The sequence below is a fragment of the Crocodylus porosus genome, unplaced genomic scaffold (genome assembly GCF_001723895.1).
Source record: "Crocodylus porosus isolate Cpor-Errol unplaced genomic scaffold, CroPor_comp1, whole genome shotgun sequence".
Taxonomy (NCBI): domain Eukaryota; kingdom Metazoa; phylum Chordata; order Crocodylia; family Crocodylidae; genus Crocodylus; species Crocodylus porosus.
The window spans coordinates 1,310,659-1,335,643 of NW_017728938.1; the positions used below are offsets into that span (position 1 = coordinate 1,310,659).

General features: G+C 43.6%; 1 protein-coding gene across 2 annotated transcripts in view; it reads right to left on the minus strand.

The window, feature by feature from the left end:
- Nucleotides 1-4,803: 4,803 nt before the first annotated feature.
- The window catches only part of RFT1 (RFT1 homolog), a 43,224-nt gene continuing 23,042 nt past the window's right edge, over nucleotides 4,804-24,985 (minus strand). For both annotated transcript variants that reach the window (XM_019547430.1, XM_019547431.1), the window contains 6 exons: nucleotides 19,866-19,916; nucleotides 18,574-18,704; nucleotides 16,540-16,684; nucleotides 13,898-14,003; nucleotides 5,952-6,201; nucleotides 4,804-5,314 (listed from right to left, as the gene is read on the minus strand). In XM_019547430.1, coding sequence (XP_019402975.1) covers nucleotides 5,150-5,314; nucleotides 5,952-6,201; nucleotides 13,898-14,003; nucleotides 16,540-16,684; nucleotides 18,574-18,704; nucleotides 19,866-19,916 — 848 coding nt within the window. In that variant the 3' untranslated portion in view covers nucleotides 4,804-5,149. The remainder of the gene's footprint in view (nucleotides 5,315-5,951; nucleotides 6,202-13,897; nucleotides 14,004-16,539; nucleotides 16,685-18,573; nucleotides 18,705-19,865; nucleotides 19,917-24,985) is intronic.

Here is a 24,985-nt window from a genome sequence, read left to right on the forward strand (position 1 = left end):
TTCCTGAAAAAATGAAGATCTCCCACCACTATCTCACTTACTGGAAAAGCTGTCAGAAGCAGAGGACATAACAAATGAGCAGGCAAGACAGTATACAATGACTGATGATTCATCATTAGGGTAACAGCAGTTCTCTTACTCCTAAGGCACCTTCAATTTGAGGCTCAAAACTTTTATATAGGAGCAGCTAGCAGACAGTAAAATTACCACAAGAAAGGTTATCTTGATTAGTGGAATATCAAAACTGTTATAGAGAGACAATTGTTAACATCTTTGGAGTGAAGAACAAAGAGCCATTAAGTCAACTGACTCTCTCAGCTGCTGCACTGTGGAACAGGAATCAAAGCAGGGTACTTCAATCCGATGCAGAATATCAGCTTCCCTGCTTAATATAAGCACCCTAATTGGGGGGTGGGGGGCTGATTTGGGGTGAGAGGGGGTGGATTCTGTGTAATGTGTGAGAAAATATGGTAATGGCCTGGAACAGATTCCTCAAATCTGACTCTTGTGTTGCTCTTTTAAAGTATAGCCAAACTCTATAAATTTATAAGCAAATGGAAGCAGTTGAAATATTCTCCAGTCTATAGAGCTGCAACTCCATTATATATTCTATATGAACTACAAGGCAGGAAAGAAGTTGTAAGGTAAAAAAACCAAACAAACACAAACTTAAAAAAAAATAAAGGTTAGTCAAATATTCTCAGGGAAAGAGAAGGCCATTTAAATAAGGTTAATTTTGCTTAGAAGAATATTATATACAGACAGAAGTGATAAAACGTTTTCTTTAAAGGTTTTTTAATCGCATGAAATTTTGCTAATTAAATAGGTTGTGGAAGCAGGGGGTAGCTACCAAGGCAGAGTATACCTACTTGGCCCACACTTGCAGGGAGGCAGTCAGAAAGGCCAAAGCAGAAATGGAATTTAGACAGGCAAAAAAAATTACAGACAACAAAAAGTCCTTCTTCAGGTATGTAGGGAGCAAAAAGAAGAAACAAGGTAACATAGGTCCCCTACAAGACAAACTAGGAGAATCGGTGACAGAGAGGGGAGACAAAGCTGAGATCTTCAATGACTTCTTTGCCTCTATTCCTGAACTCAGATCAGGACAAATCTCCCAACTGGATCATAGACAGGCATAAAGGGGAAACCAGCCCACCAACTGTTAGCACCAACTTAGTGAAGAGACAGTTGGAGAGGCTGGATGTGTTTAAGTCAGCAGACCCAGATGATCTTCATCCAAAGGTGCTGAAGGAATTGGCCAGTGTCATAGTAGAGCCACTGGCACCGCTGTTCCAGCATTCTTGAGGACCCAGAGGACTTGAAAAGGACCAATGTGGTCCCTGTTTTCAAGGAGAGGAAGGAGAATCTGGGAAACTATAGACCAGTTAGTTTCACCACTATCCTCAGGAAAACCTTTGAAAAAATTATTAAGGATTACATTTGTTGGAGTCCAGTGTGGAAAGCAATGCGAAAAGGCAACCAGCACGGATTCACAGCAGGTAGATCCTGCCTGACTAACTTTGTTTCTTTTTATGACCAGGTCACAAAATGGTTAGGTGCAGGAATCAAGGTGGATATCATCTACCTGGATTTTAAGAAGGCCTTTGATACGGTATCTCATTATATTTTTATAGATAAACTGAGCGACTGTGACGTAGATGATTACGCAGTCAGGTGGTGGCAAATTGGCTTGGGGTCGCACCCAGAGAGTGGTGGTGGATGGGTCAGTATCAACCTGGAAAGATGTCGGCCACGGAGTCTCACAAGGCTTTGTCCTTGGACTGGTGCTGTTCAGTGTCTTCATCAGTGACTTGGATGAGGGCATGAAAAGCACCCTGTCCAAATTCACAGATGATACCAAATTATGAGGTACAGTTAACACACCAGAGGGTAGGGAATAAATCCACACAGATCTGGACAGGTTGCAAAAGTGGGTGGAACAGAATAGGATGCAGTTCAATTAAGCACAAATGCAAGGTGCTGCATCTAGGGAGAAGAAGTACGCTTACAGGCTTGTGGAGGACCTCCTCAGCAGCACAGCAGCGGGAAGGGATCTTGGAGTTACTGTTGACTCCAAGATGAACATGAGTCACCAATGTGATGAAGCAATCAGTAAAGTTAACTGCACTTTACCATGTATTAGCTGGTGCATAACAAACAGGTCCAAGGAGGTGATACTTCCCCTTTATGCAGCATTGGTCAGGCCACAGTTGGAGTAGTGCGTTCAGTTTTGAGTGCCACACCTCAAGAGAGATGTGGACAACCTTGAGAGGGTTCAGAGGAGGGCCACTTGTATGGTAAGGGGCCCGCAGGCAGAGCCCTATGAGGAGATTGAGGGACCTGGATCTCTTCAGCCTCCGCAAGAGAGGCTGAGAGGCGATTTTGTGGCCGCCTACAAATTCATTTGGGGGCAGGGGGGACAGCAAGGAATAGGAGATGGTATGTTTATCAGGTACCCCTTGGGGTAATGAGGAACAACGGCCACAAACTAACGGACAGCAGATTTAGGTTAGACATCAGGAAGAACTTCTTTACAGTAAGGGTTAACAAAATCTGGAATGGGCTTTCAAGGGAGGTGATGCTCTCTCTTACCTTGGGGGTCTTTAAAAGGAGGCTAGACATGTACCTGGCTGGGGTCATCTGACCCTAGTGCTTTTTCCTGCTCAGGGCAGGGGGTCAGACTCAATGATCTGCTAAGGTCCCTTCTGGCCCAAACATCTATGAATCTATGAATCCTCTCCCCTTCAGAGGGTGGTGTATCAGCAGGCATTATAGCATTTTACTTGTGACAGCATTTTTGAATTTCAGCCAAAGATTTAACTTTAAAGCATTTAATATCCACGGTCTTAAAACTGAGAGGCTCAATGTTACCTTTTGTATAATATTGCTATAATGCTCATTAAAGATCCCCAGTGCCTTACGCTAGTCACATTCGTAGAGCAAAAGCAGCCAAAACCAGTTAAACTTAGAACTGCATGTGACTTTTAAAAAAAAAAAGATTTTGCATATTTTGGTCCATTCAAACTTTGCAAAGTGATCACTAATCCTTCAAAAATCTGCACCGTCTGAATCCTGAAAGTTCAGAGCTCTTAGAAGGCTCATTTTTAAAGCTTTAGTAGTAAGTGTATATCATACTAATCTAATGCTAAAGTGTTTAAGCCTTCAAACTTTCAACAATAGTCACATTAAGGTTAAGGATAAGCATATAGTTTTTTACACAAAAGAAAAATGACAGATTCTGAGCAAATAAAAATGGTATTTCAATCTAATAATGAAGCTTCAGTATGTGCACACGCTAATGCATCAGAAAGCCATCCCAGGTATCCAGGTGTTTTGTGTGTGAATGAACTGAGAAAGTCACTTCTTTAGAGACTGATTCTTATTTCTAGTGGTACTTGTAATAAATGGCTGAGAAAATGATAGTATTAAGCTCTTGTGTAGCAAATTAAAAATCACAGGTTCTGGACTTCAGCTCTATTTTTATTTCTATCCAGAACTGAAAATAAAGATGGTTTATGTTTTAAAGAACTTCCTTAAAAAAAACACGATACGCTAACATTTACTTAATACTTCAGTTTGTTTTTGATATTTCAATTATTATTTTGCTATAAAGATGGTAAGTAAAATGGCACAATCTTGCCTAGTTCACATCGATACATGTTAAGTTTGCACGCTTCGTTCATTTGCTTATAAACAAACAGAAACCTACCAAGCTCTTGCCAGTGTATTATGGTTATTTAATTTCTGTTAAGTCACGACCAGATAACACTCAATGTTCAAAGTTGTTCTTCATTAATATAGCTGGCTTTTTTTTTTAACCAGTTTAAGTAGCCTGGCTTTGAAGAGACATTCATCCATTTTAGCATCCAAAATGTAAAAATAGTTGAGTCTCAACCTTCTTATCGTATGAAGCAGCACAGAATTATAGAAAAGTAGGACTGGAAGGCACCTCTAGAGATCATCTAGTGTAATCCCCTGCCTGAAGCAGGTCATTCCTATTCAAACCATCCTATATAAATCCTTGTCTAGCCTATTACTGAAAATATTGTCAACCCTGTTGCATAATCACCAGACTTAGCAGTCTGACTTGCTAACTTGTAAAGTAGGAGGACCATGGCAGTGCCCTGCTGCTGCAAGGGTTGTTAAAATATGCCCAAAAGATCCAAGGAACAGGGTCATGTCACTGGCTGCATGGCAGTCAAAAAACCCCACAGTTCATACCAATCCAACCATGGGGTAAAATTTCTTTCTGACCCCAAATGTGATGGTCAGTCAGGCCCAGAGCAGAGGGACAAGACCCTCTAGCTAGGAACCTTCAGGAGGAGCACTGGCAAATGCCAGTCCAAATCCCTAGCCTTGGCTGCAGCCAACTCCAAATTCTTACAAAAGGGGCAAAAAAACCCAGACACCTATAGCAACAGGAGAGGAAAAATATTCCTTCCCAGACCTACGTGGCAAACAACAAATGCCAGAAGCATATGAAATACCTATAGCAGAGCATAGGTCTAGCTACTCCGAATCATCCTTGACCAATATTTATCCAATCTGTTCTTGAACATCTCCAGTGCTAGAGATTCCACACATCTTCCCTCAGCAGTCCATTCCAGTGCCTCATTGCCCTAAAAAAGAATAAGTTTTTCCTGATATCCAATCTAAACCTACTTTGCTGCAACTTCAAACCACCAGTTTGCATCCTACTCTCTGCTGCAAAAGAGAAAAGGTGTTCTCCCTCTTCTTTAGGGCAACCCTTCATATATTTGACGTAACAAAGTTTTGCATAAGAAAGTATTGCATCTAACTACATCTTGGTCCATTCTTTATTTAACAATAAAAACAGGCTTTACTGTTTTGAAGAAAAAACTTCAGTTGGAATGACACAATGAAAGAGAACAAGCCAGCTGTTCTTTAATGTAGTTTGCATATTTAAAGACATTAATGGCTTCACATTATTTGGAAGGGGAAACAGTACCTCGGTGCAAATACTGCCATTTCATTTGCACTGCATCAGGAATATTCCAGTCTACTAGACTTCGAGAAAGTTAGCCATATATCATTCAACTTTTCCCCCTATGTAATTTTGTATAAAAATAAACCTCCAATGCAAACACATACGGGTATGTGCATAAGAAGTGTCCTGTACATAATCATTTTAGGTTTCTTTTCTGGTGTATTGTGAAAGCAACTGGGTTCTAACAAAGTATATCAGCTTGGTCTCTGTGAAGAATACAGTGATAAGAGTTGCTGTGAGACACAGACTCCCCACTGTAATGTGAATCAGTCTTGCCAGCCAGCCTTCATTGCAGCACAAAAATACCTAAAAACAAAAACCAAAAAATTTTTAAAAAAAGCAAAAACAGCAAGCAGTTGCAGGATAACAGCTGGCAGTGAGGCAGCTAATTAGTCTTGGTGATTTTTATGCACAGAAAAGCTCTCACTAGTGCAAAACGTAGTCTTTGCCAGCCATTACCTTGAATAAGTGTAATGAGAAGAAAAATTACATGCATTAGGTAAAGGAAAGACAGAATAAGTGGCAGGTTTTTGGTTTGTTTTTTTCCTGGCAGCTCTTTGAAACTGCTGGGAAATGTGAAGTACTGGAATAAGAACCAGTAAGGCGCATTAAAAACTACTGAAGTAGATTAGTATGAAGAGAATATGCCTATTGTAAAGGCACAATTTATGCCGTAGTGCGTGGATGTGTAAGTAATAGCTATGTGTGTAGTTTAGTAAAATGCAAGTGATAAACTGGATGTAGCATATCCATTTGTTTAATCTCTTAGAGGAGAATATCACCAGCTTGCAAAATTGTAATGCTATTCACCTATGCCCATAATCCCTTTTTGCAAGAATCTGATAGTGTAAAACAAATTATATTTTCATTAACATTCAAAATGTTATTCACCTGGTATAAGCAAACTTTTGCAATAAAAGTGAAATCTAAGACAGACACTTACCTCTGAAAAACTAGTAATTATTCCACTGATAATGTAAACAAAAATCAGCAAAGGGGAGAAGAGCAAGCCCATCAACGGTCTGTAAGTGCTTTCCTTGAAATAATTATAGATATAGTGAACACTGTGTGCTATTCGAATACCCATGTTGAAGCAGTTTGCAAAGATAAAGCCTATACTGCCTTTCCAATGGGTCAAGAAATAAGAAATGCACAAGAACATGAAGGACAACGCCAGCATAACAAAGTTGAACCTGTGGGGGGAAAAAACCAACAAGTGAAACAGCCTATGCAACTAAAAATATATCCAATCATATCCGTATCTGAAAAAGGCACACAATTTATGAACTGAAACAGGTCAATAAAGAAGTGCAATAGAAGAGCATGGAAGGAAAAAAACTCCTATTAGGTCGTGGGAATTTTATCTTATTCAGTTAATGGTAGATGTATTTTTATCAAATCTTATCAGAGAACACTAATGAAGTTTATAAAATCTGAAGAGTTCTACTATTTTATATCACATATTTTATATATTTAAACAAGACACATTCATTATCTTCTGACCAAACCCCAATTGAAAAAAAAAATAGCATGACTCACGAATCACAATTCTAAAAAGTTCACAAAAGTTATTAATTTAAATATATGTGTGTGTATGCATACAGTAACACTACGTTTGTTTTTTCAAGAATGTTTTAGAGGTTATTAATAAGTATTCCCACCTTGTTACCCACCTGCCTGCCCTCTGCACATGGCAGAAAATGTAAAATGCATGCATACACACACAATCTCCCTCCCTGTAGGCGAGCAATCTAGGTAAGCGACTTGGAACTGTGGAACACTTCTGAACAAAGAGCTGCTAGTTTTATGGAAGTTATCAGGCTCTAGACTCTATGCATAAAGCAGGTGAGGGACAGTTGGGAGATAAAAATATAATGTCACTGAAGTCACAAGTGCTATGCCAGTTTGCACCATCTAAGTGCTTAGCCCAAAGAATAAAAGGATTTTTCATTTATTACTAAGACTACAGTCCTGCTATAACCCCAGATATTGAGTCTGGGATACACAGGCTAGATGTCTTTGGTCAACTTACCAACCCATGGAAACACCCTCATGCATATAAGGCTACTCAGGGAGGGACTGCCTCTTAAGTTAGAAACATCACTGCTGCTGCTGGCATAAGTGGGGAAGACTACTAGCACTGATGAACAACAGTGTCAATTAGTCCACCCACAAGCTGTAACAAGATTGGTTCCTTATTTCTCTACAAAGTTAAGACTCAAACCTGAACATGGCGGTCTTTTTCAGGTGCCTTTTGTTTTAATTTTTCACCCAATGAGGCAAAAGCTTGCTAGTGTGTGTTATTCAGAATTTTGTTCTAATAAAAAAGCATAGAAGGGCTTCCAATAAAACACAAAAATCAGATAGTCACTGCAAAAAGTAATATTTAAATGGAGAATTACAACCTCGATAATTGGAGACAACACATTTTTTTAAAAACAATATACTACATATACAGTCCAAACAAAACAGCTGTTCCTAAATGCACTGTTTTGGTCAGTACTGTTCAAAATATACTCCTTACTTCTCTAGATGCATATTACACACACACACACCATACATGTTTGTCCTTGGCTCCAGTGTGAGACGTGTGGGCAGAAGCCTGTTGTGCCCCGTTGAGCCCCAGGACCCAGACTCAGACCCCCAGCACAGCCAGAGATAGATAGGGCCCCCAGCAAGGGAGGGATCTAGTCAGCTGTGGCGCAGCTGAGAGGAGCCAAGGAGGTACACGTCCCCAATCCCACTCCTACTTGGCCCAGCCCCCCAGGGAGCCATGTGACCAGAGCCGTGAGAACAGGACGCACAAACAGGCAAGCTTGTGGGCCTGGCATGAGAGTTAGCATGGGAGTTCACGCAGGAGGGTGAGCAGGAGGGTACAAGGCTCTGCCAATGAGCCCCAAGGGAAGGTTGTCACAGCAGTAGCCAGACTACCTCCTGTGCAATGCGGATGAGCACAGACTGCACCCTGAGGTTCCCCTCCGAGTCTGAGACCTCCCCCTCGGGTACTTCTGAGGTTTCCAGCCAGGCAGAACATATGGTTCCAGGCTCCACACAGATGGAGCCTCTGACTTTCAGCTGTGGGGCTGCCGGGCACGATCCCAGGCACTTGGGACTGGGAGCATGGCCACCTCTCCTTGCAAGGTCTGTTTCACTTTGGAGTCTCTGAGGTGCCAGACAGAGGAGCTCCAGACTGCAGTCCAGAAACTGTGCGCCATCAGGGATGGCGAGGAGGAGATCAACTCCTATTGCCAGGCCCTTCACCCCATGAAGGACAAGAGTAGACCAAGGTCACCTTCCAAGACAGGGGAGGACTTGAGGATTTCTCAAACTGTTCAGCCAGGGGGTTGGACCAAGGTGGTCAATGACCCTAAGGCTGGCTCCCCCAGGGTCCCCTCTACTCTGGAGCTCGGCAACAGGTATGAACCTCTTGCAGCCCCAGTAGAGCTTGCAGACCTGCCAGCTCCTGCAGGCAAGGGAGGAATACCAACAGCTCTAACCCCCACTCTCTCTAAAATGAAACGCAGAGCGGTTGTTGTGGGAGACTCCTCCTGAGGGAGCAATCTGCTTCCCCAACCCCTCTGCTGCCTCCCAGGGGCCTGCATCCAGGACGTAGCAGAGAGGATCCCAAAGCTCATCCAACCCTCTGACCTCTACCTTATGCTCCCTAACAATGTGGGCATGAATGACAGCTCGGAGCAATCCCAGCTGGGTCACAAGTGGCTACAGGGCTCTGAGAGTGGGGGTGCAGGTGGCTTTTTCCTCAATCCTGACGGTTATGGGTCATGGGCTGAGGGAGACAGATTGATGTAGTGAACCGAAGACTGTGGCGCTGGTGTCATCGTGAAAGCTTCCACGATCACAGTCCGCCCTTTGGTGAGACACAGTAGTCTGCTGGGAAGAGACAGCCTCCACCTCACTTCACTGGGGAAGAAGCTCTTTTCAGCCAGAATGGCTGACCTACTTGATCGGGCCTTAAACTAAGCCTGCCAGGGAATGGGTGGACTACCAGCAAAGCAAGCCCACTAGGCTACTACTAGATTAGGGAACCCAAGGGAAACCACACCTACCCCAGCCCTGAAAGGTGTCCTTCTGGGAGTGAAAGGAAGCCTTACACTAATGCCAGGAACTTGGGGAACAAACAGGAGGAACTGATCCTCCTACTAAACAAGAATGACTAGGATCTTACAGGGATAACAAAGACCCTGTGGAATGCCACCTATGACCAGGCCACAGATATAGATGGCTATACCCTGTACAGGAGAGATTGTGCGGATAAAGGGGGTGGGGGTGTAGCCCTCCATGTCAAGGAAAACTACACGTCCCTGCAAGCTGACATTGGCACCCATGGAGGATGACTGGAGACCCTCTTGGTTAAAATATGTGGGGAATGGTAGGAGTCTTCTACAGACCTCCTAATCAAGAACAGGAGCTCAACCAGAATTCACCAAGGAACTGACTGAGGCTGCATGCTCCCAGTTTGTGGTTGTCATGGAAGACTTTGACTACCTAGACATCTCATGGGAAGAGCACTAGACAAAAACTGAACAGTCATAAAGCTTCCTCACATGCATGGACGAGCTCTACCTGATTCAAGAAGTCTATACACTGACAAGAGGTAATGCGCTGCTGGATCTGGTACTGGCCAAAGGGGATGATCTAGTCAGCAACCTAAGAATTGAGGGAAAGCTGGGAGACAATGACCATGAGCTGAATACTTTTGCTATCCATTGCAAAGCTGCAAGTCAATCAGCAATACAGAAGTCCTCGACTTTAGGTAAGCTGACTTGGATAAGCTCAGAAGGCTTGTTATTGAGGCCCTAAGTGGTCCTGACTTGACAGGAAGGGGAGTCCAAGATGAGTGGTTGCTGCTTAAGGGAGCAATCCTGAAAGCACAAAGGATGTCCATCCAATCTCAGAGGAAAGGTAACAAAAGGGCACAGCAATGCCCTTGGCTCAGTATGAAACTCGTGGGCCTCCAATGAAAGAGAGGCTTATAAAGGATGGAAAATGGGAATCACCACTAAGGAGGAGTACTCTGCACTGGTCCGGACCTGTAGGGAATGAACCAGGGAAGTCAAGGCTGTAACCAAACTCCAACTGGCTGCATGTATCAAGAACAATAAGAAGTCCTTTTCAGATGTGCGGGGATTCAGAAGAAAAGCAAGGGTAACATTGGACCCCTGCTAAACCAAATGGGACAACTGACAACCAAAACCCAGAAAAAAGCTAACCTGCTTAATGGATACTTTGCATCAGTTTTTCACCACCCTGCCTAACATGATGCAGCATGTCAGTGTATATAAACCTGATGTCATTCAATATGGAAAAATGCAAGGTACTCCATCTCAGGGGAAAAAAACTTGTATGCTAGGCAGTGCTACACTCGCTAGCACCATGGCCGAAAGGGACTTGGGGGTCATGAATGACCACAAGATGAACATGAGTCACCAATGCGATGTCACAGCCAGTAAAGCAAACAAAACTCTGGCATGCATCCATAGATGCTTCTCAAGTAAATCTCAGGATGTCATCCTCTTGCTGTACTCAGCCTTAGTGAGACTGCAGCTGGAGTACTGTATCCAATTCTGGGCTCCACAATTTAAGAAGGATGTGGAGAAGCTTGAGACAGTCCAGAGGAGAGCCACGTGCACGATCACAGGGCAAGAGAACAGGCCTTATGAAGAGGCTGAGAACCATGGAGCTCTTCAGCCTGGAAAAGCGTATGCTCAGGGGTGACCTGGTGGCAGCCTATCAGTATATAAGAGGTGTGCATCAGGAACTGGGGGAACGTCTGTTCACCAGAGTGCCCCAAGGGATGGCAAGGTCCAACGGTCACCAACTCATCCAAGACCATTTTAGGTGGGACATAAGGACAAACTTCTTTACAGTCTGAGCCCCAAGGCCTAGAATAGACTCCCTCCAGAGGTGGCGCAAGCACATACTCCGGACTCTTTCAAGAAGCATTTGGACACTTATCTTGCTGGGATCCTTTGACCTTAGCTGACTTCCTGCCTTTGGGGCAGGGGGCTAGACTTGAAGGGATCTTCCGAGGTCCCTTTCAGCCCTAATGTCTATGCCGTCTATGAGGTCTATGAAAATGGATCAGTGGCTGAGAAATAAACACTCCTGTAAGATATGCAAAACCTAATCATAAACTTGTATAATGTATAAAATATTATACATTATCCTTAAAATGGAATACAAGCAATTCTCTGCTCTTCAGTGAGTCTCAGAAGAGGAGAAAAACTGTTTCCTCAGGATTAGATGCCTGTCAATTCAGAATTAGTGTCAGAATATTTTTACTTATTTTAACTATTCCTCAGACGTTGCTAGTTACTTCATTTTTAAACTTATCAACATGCCAAATGAATTAAGGTGATGAAAAAGGACAATCTTTTCCTGGAAAAAGAATACAAGCAAACACTTTTTGTTAAAAAAAGGCATTTAATAAACCCTAAACATGATAGGTATGTTATAGCTTAATGCACATCCCTGAGACATTGGAAGTCATTAAAAAGGAAATAAAAGATTTGTCTAATTCCATTAGACAAATATAGCCTATTTGTGAAATATGGAACATACATTTCATATACATTTCATGTATATTAAATTTGGAGCATGGAATATTTTTGTAAGTACAATTTTTAACTTTAAGAAAGTTAAAATAACAGATGTATTACAAAGGCAATATGCTTTATGAAAAATTAAAATTCTTCTAATATTGAAATGTATTAACTTTAAAAACTACTCAAAACAAAAAAAGTATAGAAATTACAGTTTTGTATTTTGTCTTTTTTACATTAGTCAGTTTTTTAAAGCTGATGATTCCATATTGTCTAGAATTTCATATTCTTTGCATTGATTTGTATTCTGTGTAATGTTCAAAATTTGCTGAGATTATTTAACTATGGATTTTGGTACATACTTAGCATAGTTTTCAACATTCACTAACTTAAATGGGTTCTGGCTATAAGTCAAGTCATTAAGAAAATGAATAAATGTACATGTGAAGAGCTTTAAATTCCACCTTAATTTGAAGTGGTTCTAAATTGGAGAGCTTCAGTAGATTTGTCAAATACAGGACCCTCCTAGCTAAAGTGCTTCACTTGCATCAGAACCAATACTGCTGAGGTGTCCACAGCTAGTAGGTTAGCAAGCACACATTACAGTATGCCTATTGGCCTCTTAACCATGATCGCTGGAAGGCTTGCAAGGACAGCAGAATTGTTAACAAGTTTGAATGGGGCGTGAATTTTAAGGAAGGAAACTGATCTCAGCACCAGAATGAGGTATGAGGATGCTAGAGTGGTTGCAGGGGGTTAGGTCCATGCTGGGGTCCCTGCTGCATGCAAGAGGGGTGGAGTCCACACTTCAGTTTTCCTGCAGCTAAAGCTTTAACACTGTCGCAGCCACTGCTGAACAGGCTGAGCTTTTGAGAAGCCAAAGTCCTGTGGTGTGGTCCAGAAAATGGCTGCTACAATATTCCTTCATGCCTAACTTTAAAAAGGTGGGGTCCACGTGAGCCAGGACCTGCGATGTCAAGGCAGTGCAGGTAGGAACAAGTAATAGATGGGCCACCTCAAGGTTGTGGCAAAACAGAGAGCAGAGCACTGCAGGATGTGCATGGACCAGCTTCGTGTCACATTCTGCTAAAGTACAAAATGTACCACAAAGCACGTCACAGTGAAGCACTTCTGCAAGTGTTACTATTTCATCCAGGGTCATTTTTTGTAGATTGGGCCAAATGATAACCCTTTGATGCTGGGTAAACTGTACCCCAGGGCTCTGTGAAGCTTCGGTCCCTGATTCAGTTCAGCCCGATTTGGTGGCCGAATCTCCAAATTGAATTGGAGAACCCTTTAATCTCTTTGAATCGATTTGGCAATTCGGATGTAGATACAGCTTTAAATGTTTTTTCTACATACCTCTAGGTAGCAGGGGCTCTGAACGCTGCAGTGCTGGGAAAGATGCAGCATCCCACAAAAACATGGAGGTCTCCCCAGCGCGCTTGGCAGCAGACCCAGAAGTGGACCAGAAGTAGTTCTGGTCCACTTCCTGGTCCACCGGGGAGCGCGCCTGCACCCCTCCCAGCTCAGCGACTGGTGCCTCCTGGGTCTAGGGCACCCAGGGTCCCCCTGTGGCTGACTGCCGATCCAGGGCAGCGTGAGGGGGGCGCCTGCACGCTCCCTGGCAGACCTTCCAGTCCACTTCTGGGTTTGCTGCTAAGCATACTGGAGAACCCCCGTGCTCCTGTGATATGCTTCATCCGCCCCAGCACGGCAGCCATCACAGCCACACCTGTTACCTCAACGTATATAGAAAAAAAAAGTTTTAAAGCTACGTCTGTGTCCAAATCACTGATTTGCCAAATCAGCATCAAAACTTCAGCTTTGGATTTGGTCAAATCGAATCAGGGACAGTGATCTTATTCAATGGATCAAATCACTGTCCCTGATTTAGGCCGAATCTGAATCAAATAGGGCCCATTTTGCACAGCCCTGCTATACCCTCACTTTTTCAGGCATTTTAAAAGTACTTGAAGCATTACAAATGTTTTGTCTGTCCATGGTCATACTGAGATATTTTATATACCAATGAGATGTGTGATCTTGGGCATCTGAGCATGAATATTTTCACCATATATATGTACTTGAGGATTTAGCTACTTTGGAGTCAGCACTGAAGATGAGAAACTCAAAACTATCATATGTAAATCTTGGAGATTATTTTGATAAAAGAAAAGAAAACAGTTTACAATTAAGATTACAATTACGTTTGAGAAAAAATATTTTTCTCTGAAAGATATTTTCACATATTCACATCCAGAATAAATTCATTATCATAGTTATAAAGAATGCTTTAGAGGTTATTAATAACCTTGTTACCCACCTGTCTACTTCCTCTTTGCACATAGCAGCAAACGTAAAACATTCTGTTACTCCATTGACAGCAAGAAGTAGAACATATAAAGAGTAACAGCGCAGGAGACTTGGACCTAGAAATGGTAAAATGATAAAAGAACTGATGTTCCCATAAAAAAACCCCAAAAATATATCTCATAATCCCTGATCCCCCAGAAGCTAAAAATCATGTTATCATGAATGGCATTAGCACTACAGCTATCTTTAGGTTCAAACTGTAACTTAAATTACACAGATTTGTTTAGTTGGTACCTTTACAATACAATGAACAAACAACCTTCTGTCCTTTTAATTAACACTCCAGGACCAACAGGGAGTTTTAGGAGTTGGGGATTCTTTATTAAAAATACTTGCTGTATCTAATATTGTCTACTGCATAACTTTGTGACTCACTCACTAGTATCTGAGATGAGTGCTTAATTATCTGGAAGCAAGATTAATGATCATATTTACTTGTATACTATATATTTTTCCTCAAAATTAACCCTCCAAAACCAGGGTATGTGCTTTCAGTAAGGAAGCTAATTTCTGCACCAGAATGACGGCATGGGTACACTCTAGTATCTCCAGGGGATGTGATCCCTTCTCTTCCTTTCCTGGCCTGGACAACAGGCAAAGTCAACTGCTCAGGTCACTCATTCTTTCTTGCAAATTCGGCAGCATACACTTTAACCCCATCATAGCCACCATCAAATTGGCAGCAGCTTTTTGCTGCTCAGCCAGAAGTTGCTGTCAGTTCAACAACATCTGTAACCAAGTTAAAAGCATGAGCTGTGGTGCTTGCAAGGAAAAAAAAGTGACACCATAGACTTTGTCCATACTCCAAATGGCTTTCTTCAGTCATGATTCCAGAGAAATGTTTTTTCTCCTTCATAGTACTTTCCCAAAACAAGGTGCACGTCTTATTTGGGGGGGGTGTGGTATGCAGAAAAATACGGTATGTATTTGGTCAAGATATACAAAGGAAACACACACTCAAACATCTCAAAAAAAATCGAAACCATTCTAAAGAGGGAACTAGATTAATATTTAATTGAATTGGTAATTCATACGAAATAAGATATAAACACCTTGTTCTTGAAAGTCAGAATGAAGAAAAAAATCATTCGTTGAACATACTTGCAAGTACAGAATTTTCTTGAAGAAAACACAGGCAAATGCAGTAAAGGAAGAACAAACCATTGTGGCTGCTCTGTTAAAATCGTAGCTGCAGGACACCACAGGTGCTGCTGGCTGAGTCAAACTACCCAACCCCTTTTCTCTTTTTGACCTGAGCTGGGTGGACAGCTAGGTCTACTGGCAACCTGATCTACACCAGCAACACCTGCAGAGTCATTTGAGGGCCCATCCAGATAATTTAGCAAGAGCCTCTGCCCCAGCAAACAGGGCTTGGTTCCACTTTAGAAAAACAGTTTCTAGCAGCATGAGCCCGTTGTAGGAAAGATCACTATAATGCCCACTGTGTAGCATGTGCTACATTTTCTCTTTTCCCTGAAAGAGGATGAGCTGCAGAAACTGCTTTTACCTTAAATATGGAGTCCAATGTCCAGCAGGTAACTTTGGGGGAAAGGGTACATGCAGTATGCAGGAAAATATAGTAAGGTCAAAATTCTACATCTATCTTGGAAATCTGTTCAGTGTACCCTGAAAACCACTGTATGTGAACCTGTACAGAAAAGCACATTAAAAAACAACTGCCCACATTTCATACTTCTATAATATTAATCTGTCAAAATGTATAACTCTGCTCCTGAAGATGGAATTAACAGAGCAAGGTTTCACTTTGGTAAGTCCTTCTCTTTCAGTTCAAAGGAGTACCATATTTACCCAAATCCAAGATAACTTTGAATTTAAGACTACCCCCCTGTAATAAGATTCTATAAATGGACAATTCAAATTTGTTTAAATTTTACCTTTATAGAATCTAATTCCTGGAATGTTGTCTTAAAATTGTCTTCAAATGCCAGGGGGGATGGGGCAGGGAAGGAGGCACAGAATGAGCAGGCTGTCTGATGCCCACACTTGCTCCCCCACCACTTGGCCCCCATGCTATTAACCCTGCCACTTTTCCTCTCCACCCAATCCCTGACCCATGCTGTTGCCCACCCCCAACCTCCACTGCCTCTCAGTTCTCCATTTGATCCCCAACCTGCTGCCTGATCCCCTGCCCAATAACCAGCCCTAACTACTGTCCCCAAACTGACCACACCTGCTGCTGATCCAGGCAGCAGCAGCAGGAAACTGAAGGGGAGGGGGGAAGGTAAACAATTAAAAGGAAAAAAACCTGACTGTATCCAAGAATAATCAGGATATCAAGTCATGTTAGGATAAATATTTCAGAAGATGCCTTCATTGTACATGGCTCTGTACATACATTTGTAAATAACCTACTTCACATGATCTTCCCATTGAATTTTACAGGCTAATCACTTAAATAACATTATTTGTGTACATATTTAAGACTGGTCCCAGAATAAATCTTATTTCCCCATATTTGACTCTTTACACAAGTCTCTCCCCACTAGGTAATCTTGCCCTTGACTGACAAAATGGGTAAATCTGAAGCCTTTTTTCAGAAAGTTCCAAAACTAGAAAGAAGCAATCAATTACCTGTTCCTGAACTGAGCATTGGACCACCATAAATCTCCAGAGCCAAATGCGAATAGGCATAGCCAAAAACTGTAATGGTCAAGCCAATTAGTAGTACAAGCTTCAGCAGTGATTCTAATACAGTTGCAGCCATACCGATATCATCCTAGAAAACATTTTGATGAATTATGTGAATTAAAAACCACAGTATTTGGCTACTGAAACAATCAGCAGTTTTCACATACAGAAAAATAAAATTAATCCATTTTCTACATCTGTTGTGGAGTCCTGAGTTACCTTAACACACAGTTTATAAAAGCTTATGCCTTTTTGAACCAGCCAGTCTCTAAGGGTCTAGCATACCCTGCCTTCCACCTAAAAGAATGAAGTCAACCTTTAACAAACTTATACTTGTCAGATATCATAGAGCTTTATATCTGAAACCATTGTAAAGATACTAGTTTACCCTCAACACTTGTGCTATTGCAGGTATGCAAGGATTATGCTGGCAAACTGAAAAGTAAAGTAAGATATTTGCTTAAGACCACAAAGTGAGTTGGGATTTTTCCTGCCATATAGGGATACAGAGGTTCCATACCAGAACAAGTACTATGTGAACAGTACTGTCCTGTCTCAAGGGACCTATACTAGGCATAAGACAAAAATATGACAACTCATAATGCCCTGGGCCAACTATACAATGCTGTATGTACCTGAGAACAAGTACCCTTTGCTACCTATGCAACAATCAATGCCTCAAAGACAGCAATTCCATTAACTGTTTTAACACACAAGTACTACTGTAAATAAAATTATCCAAGTACACTTTCCCCATATTCACAAACTGAATTCCATGCTTTCAAGAATTTCATATACAGAGTAGATTTGTAAATAGCACTTATACAGTGCCCCACTTCATTCTTGTATTATTATGAAGGGAGTTACTGTCTATTTCATTAGCTTAAGTAGCCAAGCCGAAGCCTATTCAAATTCTTCTCAAAAATGCTTTACATCCCCATTTTTTCAACAGATTATGTTGTGCAGAGTTCCATGTACAATTCTTTGAAAGTATAAACAGAAGAGTGTTTTGTTTTTCCAGTGTAGCCCATGTGTAGACAACCTGTAAAATGACTGCGTGAGGTCTGTGGAATACTATGAGTGCAGTGTGACACTGTTTGATTAGAATGTTTTAGATTCAACCTTGCTATTCAGCTCACTTTATTTTTTTTATTTAAAATTAGCATGTTACCAGTCTATTCTCTTGTATCTCTCCCCAGTCCTTTGCTTTTATTGGGTTTTTTCTTTTTTTTCTGTTTTTTCTAGTTCAAATCCTCCAAGAACTTAAACATATGATTTAAGTTTTACTCATTCTATTACAAGATATACAGGAACTTTCCTAAAGAAAATGTCAGCGTCTTAATTTTACCAGTCTTTGAGGAATATATTTTCATCACAACTTTCATGCCCTTTCTCTATTCCTAGATATTAAAACAAATTTGTTTCCATAAGATATGGCATAAAATTTATAATCTACAAGCAAATTGCCCATCAAGGATGATGTGGGGGGGAGGGGGAACACAGCATGAGTGGGGACAGAGCCCCATGTCTCCTCTCTCCCCGACATCCGGACCTGTTCCCTCTTTCCCCACCCCGTGCCATTTGAGGTTCGGCCCCACTCCCCCCAGCATGTCAGGCCTGGGTCTGCTCTTCCCTTCCCCTCCGCACCACATCAGGCCTGGGGCCCAGGGCCACTCCACCTCCTCCACCATTTGGGGTCCAGGCCCACTCTACCCGTTGACACCTCCAAGGAGTAGGAGGGGGGAAGAGGGCACCGCTAGTCTCATACCCTCGCTCTGTCCCCACCATCATGGCGGCATTCTGCCACCACCTCCTGTCCGGAATGCTCTTGGAGCACTCTGATTAGTTGTTTCAGACAACTAATCAGAGTGCAAATAAAGCGTTACAGATGGACAGACTAAGGCTTTTATAATATTAGAATTCTCTTCAATTTAGACAGTTTTATAGTGTATAGTAATAGAACAAAACACTACCCACCTGTTTCTGTAGCTTTATATCTTTCCCTCTCTCCAGGATCTTAGCAAAGAAAACATAAAAACTCTCCTCTATTGGCAAAAAGACAAATCTGGCCACCAGTGAACCAAGGTTATTCACTATGTCATATATGCCTTAAAAAAGAAAAACAAAAAAGCATCTACAGAGACAGAAATAACTTTCACTAAATAGTTTCTTACCATCTTGTTTTACATTTTTCATTTCTACCTCCATAAAATTACATGAACATAAACTGTTTTTAAACCGGTAATTTTAGTAAACAGACATTAAGGCTGCTTACAAACATTAAAAAACCCAAACAAACAGTGCTTTACTTTAAACTCACTGAGTCCCCACACTGAGCCCAGTGCATGCCCAGAAGAGGCACTGACTTAGCTCACCCAATGTCTGTATAAATCAAGCACTTCAGCGGGATTTTCTGGTGCTTTTATCTAATAGCTGATTGAATCAGCTATTAGATAAAAGCACTAAAAAGCCCCGCTGAAGCACCCTATCTATACAGACACTGTGGAACAGGAGTGAACTAACGTGATGCCTCTCCGAGTAAAGCACAGGATTTTTTTTCCCATGCCTATGAGCAGCCTAAGTCAATATCACTGAATCTTAACATTTATGCTGAAAAGTAGATGCATTTCTAGGGAAGAAAAGTAAACATGCAAAAGGATTTGGGGGGCTAAATATACTGGCTATACTGTTAGCCCTTGAAAATATTTCATTTTTGAATAGACAAATTGTGAATAAGTTTTAATAAGGAACAATGGCATCCTGTCCCCCGAATTAGAAAGACTGCAAAGAGTTCGGCAAGTCATTATGATGTAACCATGTGTAATGTAGAAAAAGTACATGCAAACATTTTTTTTGTTTGATTACCGGCCCAAAGCTACAGTGGCTGAAGATAAGAAAGTAAATCCAATTAACAAAGGTTCAAAGAGAATACTTAGGCAGCAAAAACCTAAAGTCGAGGCAAAGATTATGACAGTTGTATTACTTTTTTATGGCAAGTCATTTAGTATTGCTGCCTTGTCAAATAAGAAAAAAAATCTAATCTAGAGAAAACCAGAATTAAAGGCTTGGATCACAAAATATTAAGATCTGCTTTCCATACATCCTTCAATTCTCCAACATCCTATGAGAAATACAACCAGATAATTAAAGTTTAGAGACCACCTCTACATTTCAAAAGAGCTTTCCAATATACTTTTTAAATTTTAAAGTTCATGCAAATGCACAAGACCAATAATTTTGTGCCACTATTTAGTAAACAGTATCCTTACCTTGGTCCCCAAAATTTAACACGTTCAAAAAAGTCATCACATATCGTTCACCTGTAAATTAAAAAATAAAAAAGAGCACTGAATATTAACCTTCATCTCCAGTCACAATATTTATTCATGCCTTTCTAGCATGAAACAGTCAAAAAAACCCGGAAGAAAGAGAGAAAAGTACATTTTTAAGTGTGACAGTTGTATTTTCCTTACACTCAATATGAATTTAAGACACTGGAAATTGCAGATATTAATACAGGGGTGTCAAACACAGCCTAGGGGCCAAATTCAGTCTGTGGAGCCACATGATCTAGATCAGAAGGTCTTGGAGTGACCCTACATGTGCTAAATGGAGCCGGTCTGAAGCGCAGGCTGGACTCAGTGCTGTGGGGGCTGCCTTGGGGCACAGCAGGTTGGACCAGGGCATACTCTGCATGTGGTGCCTGTACTGGACCAACCCTGCACGCTGGCTTTAGGGCTGGTCCACACTGGGCCATGCTAGAGCCAGACTAACCCCCTGTGCCACAAGCAGTGCCCATAGCATTGAATGCAGCCTGTGTACCACAGGCCAGCCCTGTTCTGCGGCTTGCATTGCATATAGCTCATGGGCTGTACCCAGAGCTGCACACATTAATCAGGGCTGGCGTGGGGCTTGTGCTGCATGCAGTGCCCCAGACAGCCCTTTACACTGGCCCCATCACAGCCCAATCCAGGCCAGCCCTGGAGCCAATGGACAGGGCTGGTTCAGTAGGGGCTGTATACAGGCGCGTGCCCAGTGCTTGCCCCTGGCTCTGGGCAGTGCTTGCAGCACCAGGTCCAAGCCATGTACCACCTGCAGTACAAGTGCCAGCATATGAATACGGGTGGCACAGGAAGTGTGCAGCATATGGCACCCTACCAAACCAGCCCTGCTCACTGGTTCTGGCACAGCCGAATCTGCCCTGCAAACCAGCCCAGAGATGCTCACCCCGCGCACAGGTCAGGATGAGTTTAACACCCTTGTATAAACACTTCTGAAAATGACCAAGCTAGACCAGGGTAGGCAAAATACAGCCCGTGGGCTGGATGTGGCCTGCCAGGCCATTCTATCCAGCCCATGGGGCCCCTAAAAAATTTAGAAAAGTAAAATATTTATCTGCCCCTGGCCACCTGTCATGCAGCCTTCGATGGCTTGCCAGAACTCAGTAAGTGAACCTCCGCCCAAAATAACTGCCCACCCCTGAGCTAGTCAAAACCTGAAGTATCCACTAGTGATAAGTTTGCCCTAATAGAAAGAACTTTATTTTTTAGTTAACTAAACATTTAAGGTACGATCAATTTCACAAGTAATGAGATTAACACATAAGGTTGCCAAAGCAGATTCAAAACAAATTAAATATACCACAAAGCAAAACAAAAACAAACTCAACCCTACATTTTCAGGTTCACTTTTAGAAAAAATAGCTTCTTCCAAAAATATGAGTGAATACTACAGATAAAGAACTGTGATTGACCTTACAAAATTCCACAAGTGAATCAAAGAAGGAAAGTGTCCAAAGAATTAAATGCACTAAATGTATTTTAAAAACCTGAAAAAATGTCTGACTTGGTACTTCTATTGCATACATGTATAAGTCAGGTAAAATTTTATAGTGCTTTTATAGGGGAGACTTGCAATGACTTATAATCAGAACAGAGTATTAACTAGCATCTGTATTTTCCATTTATCTGTCAATATTTAAAGACTTATTTCTCTTGTTAGTACAGGAGATGCTTTCATTACTGTCATACAGAAGATGTAACCTTGCTGTCATAATTTAGGTCTTATTTGTATTCCATCTTTGTCAGGGTTCGAATTACACTCCAACTCTTGCGGGAATCTGTGGCGGTGGCAGCCAAAAGCCATGTGCCACTGCCACCACTGCCTGTGCTGCTTAGAAAGGTGTGTGGCGAGCCAGGGGTTCCTGTCTGTTACGGGGGTCCCTGCCCCGACCAGCCAGCTTTCTCAACCCCAATCCCACAAGCCACTCCAGGTGCAGCCACTTTTATCAGCTTTTGCCACTGCCAGAGCTGAGTGAGTTCAGTCCCAGTGGGGTGAGGGGTGGGAAAAATGGGGGTAAAGGTTTGCTGGGGATGACATCCCCATCCACAGGTCACACTTGCAGCAGTGGCAATGCAGCTGATTGGCCGGTTGGGGGATGGAGTTCCATGTGCTCCATGCTCAGGAGAGAATCCAGCCCAAACCAGAGCTGAGCTATTCTCAACAGTAAGGTGGGGAAGGGGTTGGAAAGGGAGGGGGGTTGAAGCTGCAGAGGGCAAGTGGGGTGGGGCAAGAGGCTGCTGTACTCTCACTCTGGCCCCAACTCAGGCTCAGGGTCAAAGTAAGAGCTTTAGCAGCCACCTACCTGCCTCTGTTTTGTACACGGATCTAAGGCCAAGGGGCTTTCCCCCCCTTGCTGACTGTGGGGAGAACCTCTTGGATCTGAGTAAATATTGGGGCTGTGCAAGTCGGCAGCGATCTGATCTGGCTTTGGATCCAACCGCTTCGGATGGCCACGATCCAATCCAGAGCTCCAGACCGGGTTTCCACCTTGATCCGGCTAAAGCAGCTCCGAAGCTGCCTTGGAGATCCGGCCATAGGATATAATGAGGAAATCAATGGAAAATCTATAACTTTGTTGTTTTTTGTATGGTTTGGATGGAACTTGCAGGGATGGTAGTCTCTGCTAAAAGCATGACACCTGCCAAGTTTCAAGACGATCAGTGCAGGAGTTTGGGGGGAAGGAACTGTACCCCAAACTCCTGAAAGCCAAACTCATGTCACGGCTGTATGTTACACCACAGGGGACTGAAAACTGCGGGGGTGGTGGCTCTTACTGAGGCTACAAAACCTGCCAAGTCTCAAGAAAATCAGTGCAGGGGTTGGGGGGGAACTGCACCCCAAATGCTTGAAAGCAAAGCTCCTGTCATGTCTACATGTTACAACACCGGAGGCTGAAAACTGAAGGGGTGGTGGCTCTTACTGAGGCCACAATGTCTGCCAGTTGTGTGTCCTAGAGCAGGCCTGAGTAAGTGCTGGACCCTGCCAGGCCACAAAGTCTGCCTGCCAGCTGTGTGCATCTCGCTGGGGGAGTCTGCCATTTGAGGCCCTGCATCCCAAGCTGCTGACAGGCAAAACTCATGATGTGGGTGGGTGACACTATGTGTGTGTTAAGGTGCGCCCTTCCTGGCACTGGGGCCTCTGCACAACATGGCAGTGTGCCCCGCTGAGGCCTCCTCCTCCCCTACAGCCTCACACCCGGTTCTCTGCTTTATGTGACAACAGGGACAATAACTTGGTTGGCTGAACACCAGTAGCAACAGCAACAGCAAAGGTACCCATACGGAACTGTCACAGAGCCTATTGTTTTATAAAGGAATTGACAGCAGGAAGTAAAGATGTTGTGTTGTGTTGAACATATGATGTCATTCATGGTGTGTATAACAGGGGGCTACCAGGGCCTATCTCTGCGAGGCCTGCCCACCTGTTCTTGGGCTAACCGCCCGCCTTCTCGCCCGCCATGCCTTGGTCTTAATTGACTAATTAATGGATGTAATTAGGCAGGAGGCTGCCCATTTTCTGCCCCTCTGCTAGGGGGCACTATCTGCAGCTCCATTCCTCCCCTACACCGCAGCCCAAGACTCGCTGATGACATCCTGATGTTCTCATACGCGCCAGTCTCCCACAATGGGGCCCAGAATCCTACTGTAGAACCCCACCTGGGTTCTTCCCTTCAGGAGGAGTCTGCCACTGTCATACCAGGCCATATATAGCCCTGCCATCAGTTCCCCTTCAGGTGCAGTCCCCTCACTGGGATCTTCGGCTTACACTAGCCCCGGCCCACCTCCAGGCCAGTCGGGACCCCAGGCCCCTGGCTCTTAGGCATCCCTCTTGGTGGGCCTCCTTGCTCTTCTGACCCTCCTGGTCCTGGCCACCACCTGGGCCAGTCAGGGGAAGCTCTGGCAGGCCCTGATGTATGACCCATAGTCTTACCCAGGGTCCCCCTCTCTGGGTCCTCCTTTACGGACTGGGGAGCTGGGGTACTTCCCACCATGACTGGTGCACCTCACGGTCCTCTCACTCTCCACCCTGGGCAGCAGGTCGTGGTGCTATGACCGGTGTTATCTTTGACCCACCCTCTGCCTCCCAACGGTGGAGGACTTATTGGGGTCATGGCTTAGCTCTCGCTGTCTCTGGCTGAGCCCCCTCTCCCTTCACAGGGCTGCACATCGCCCTCTCTCTGGGGCTTCTGATCACTGCCCCCTCTTGCTGTGGTTCCACAGAGCTGGCCCCCTCTCAACTGGGGCTTCTCAGCAAGACCCCCTCTCAACTGGGGCTCAGATGTTATATTTGACCCAAACTCTGCCTCCCAGCACTGGAGGACTTACTGGGGTCAGGACTCGGCTCTCTCACCCTCTGCCTGAGCCCTCACACTGCGGGCTCCACTTTGCTGGCCCCCCTCACGCTGGGGGCTCCACACTGCTCACAACCCCCCTACCCCACTTTACTCAGGGTCTTACCTCCACAGGTGGGCTCAGATGGCCATAGCCATGCCTGGGCCCAACTCTCCTCCTCAGGGTCTCAAACCCCCACAACTACCTTCAGTGTACCACGACCCACCCTAAGGTGAGGGCTAGGGGTTAAGGTGCCCCGACCAGCCTTTCACCGGGGTGATCACTGGCCTGGCATTTCCTGGGGGCTCCAGCGTCACTGGGAGCCCCACCAGGCCACCCACTCCGGGCAGGGTGTAGTTTCCAGTCATACCCAGGACCAGGAGCCTCCTACCATCCCCTACAGCTCCTCCCTTACCTCCGGATGAAACTTGGCAGCCCTCAGGCCAGGCAATGTTTTGCCTCTCTTCCAGCAGCCAAACTGCCTTGTTTATATTGGCAGCCCTGAGCCTAAAATGGTTGCCCTCATTAGGCACCTGGAGGCTGCCAGCTCCAGGGCCTTAAAGTGGCAGGCACACATAGTGTCCTGCCACAGTGTGTGATGGCTTATCTTGTGTTTTTATGTCTACGTGTGTATTATGAAAAAAACCGAGTACTTAAAAAAATGCATCTTTGGAAACTTTAGGGTTGAAAACCCCTTTGTCAGGCTGAGGAAGTAC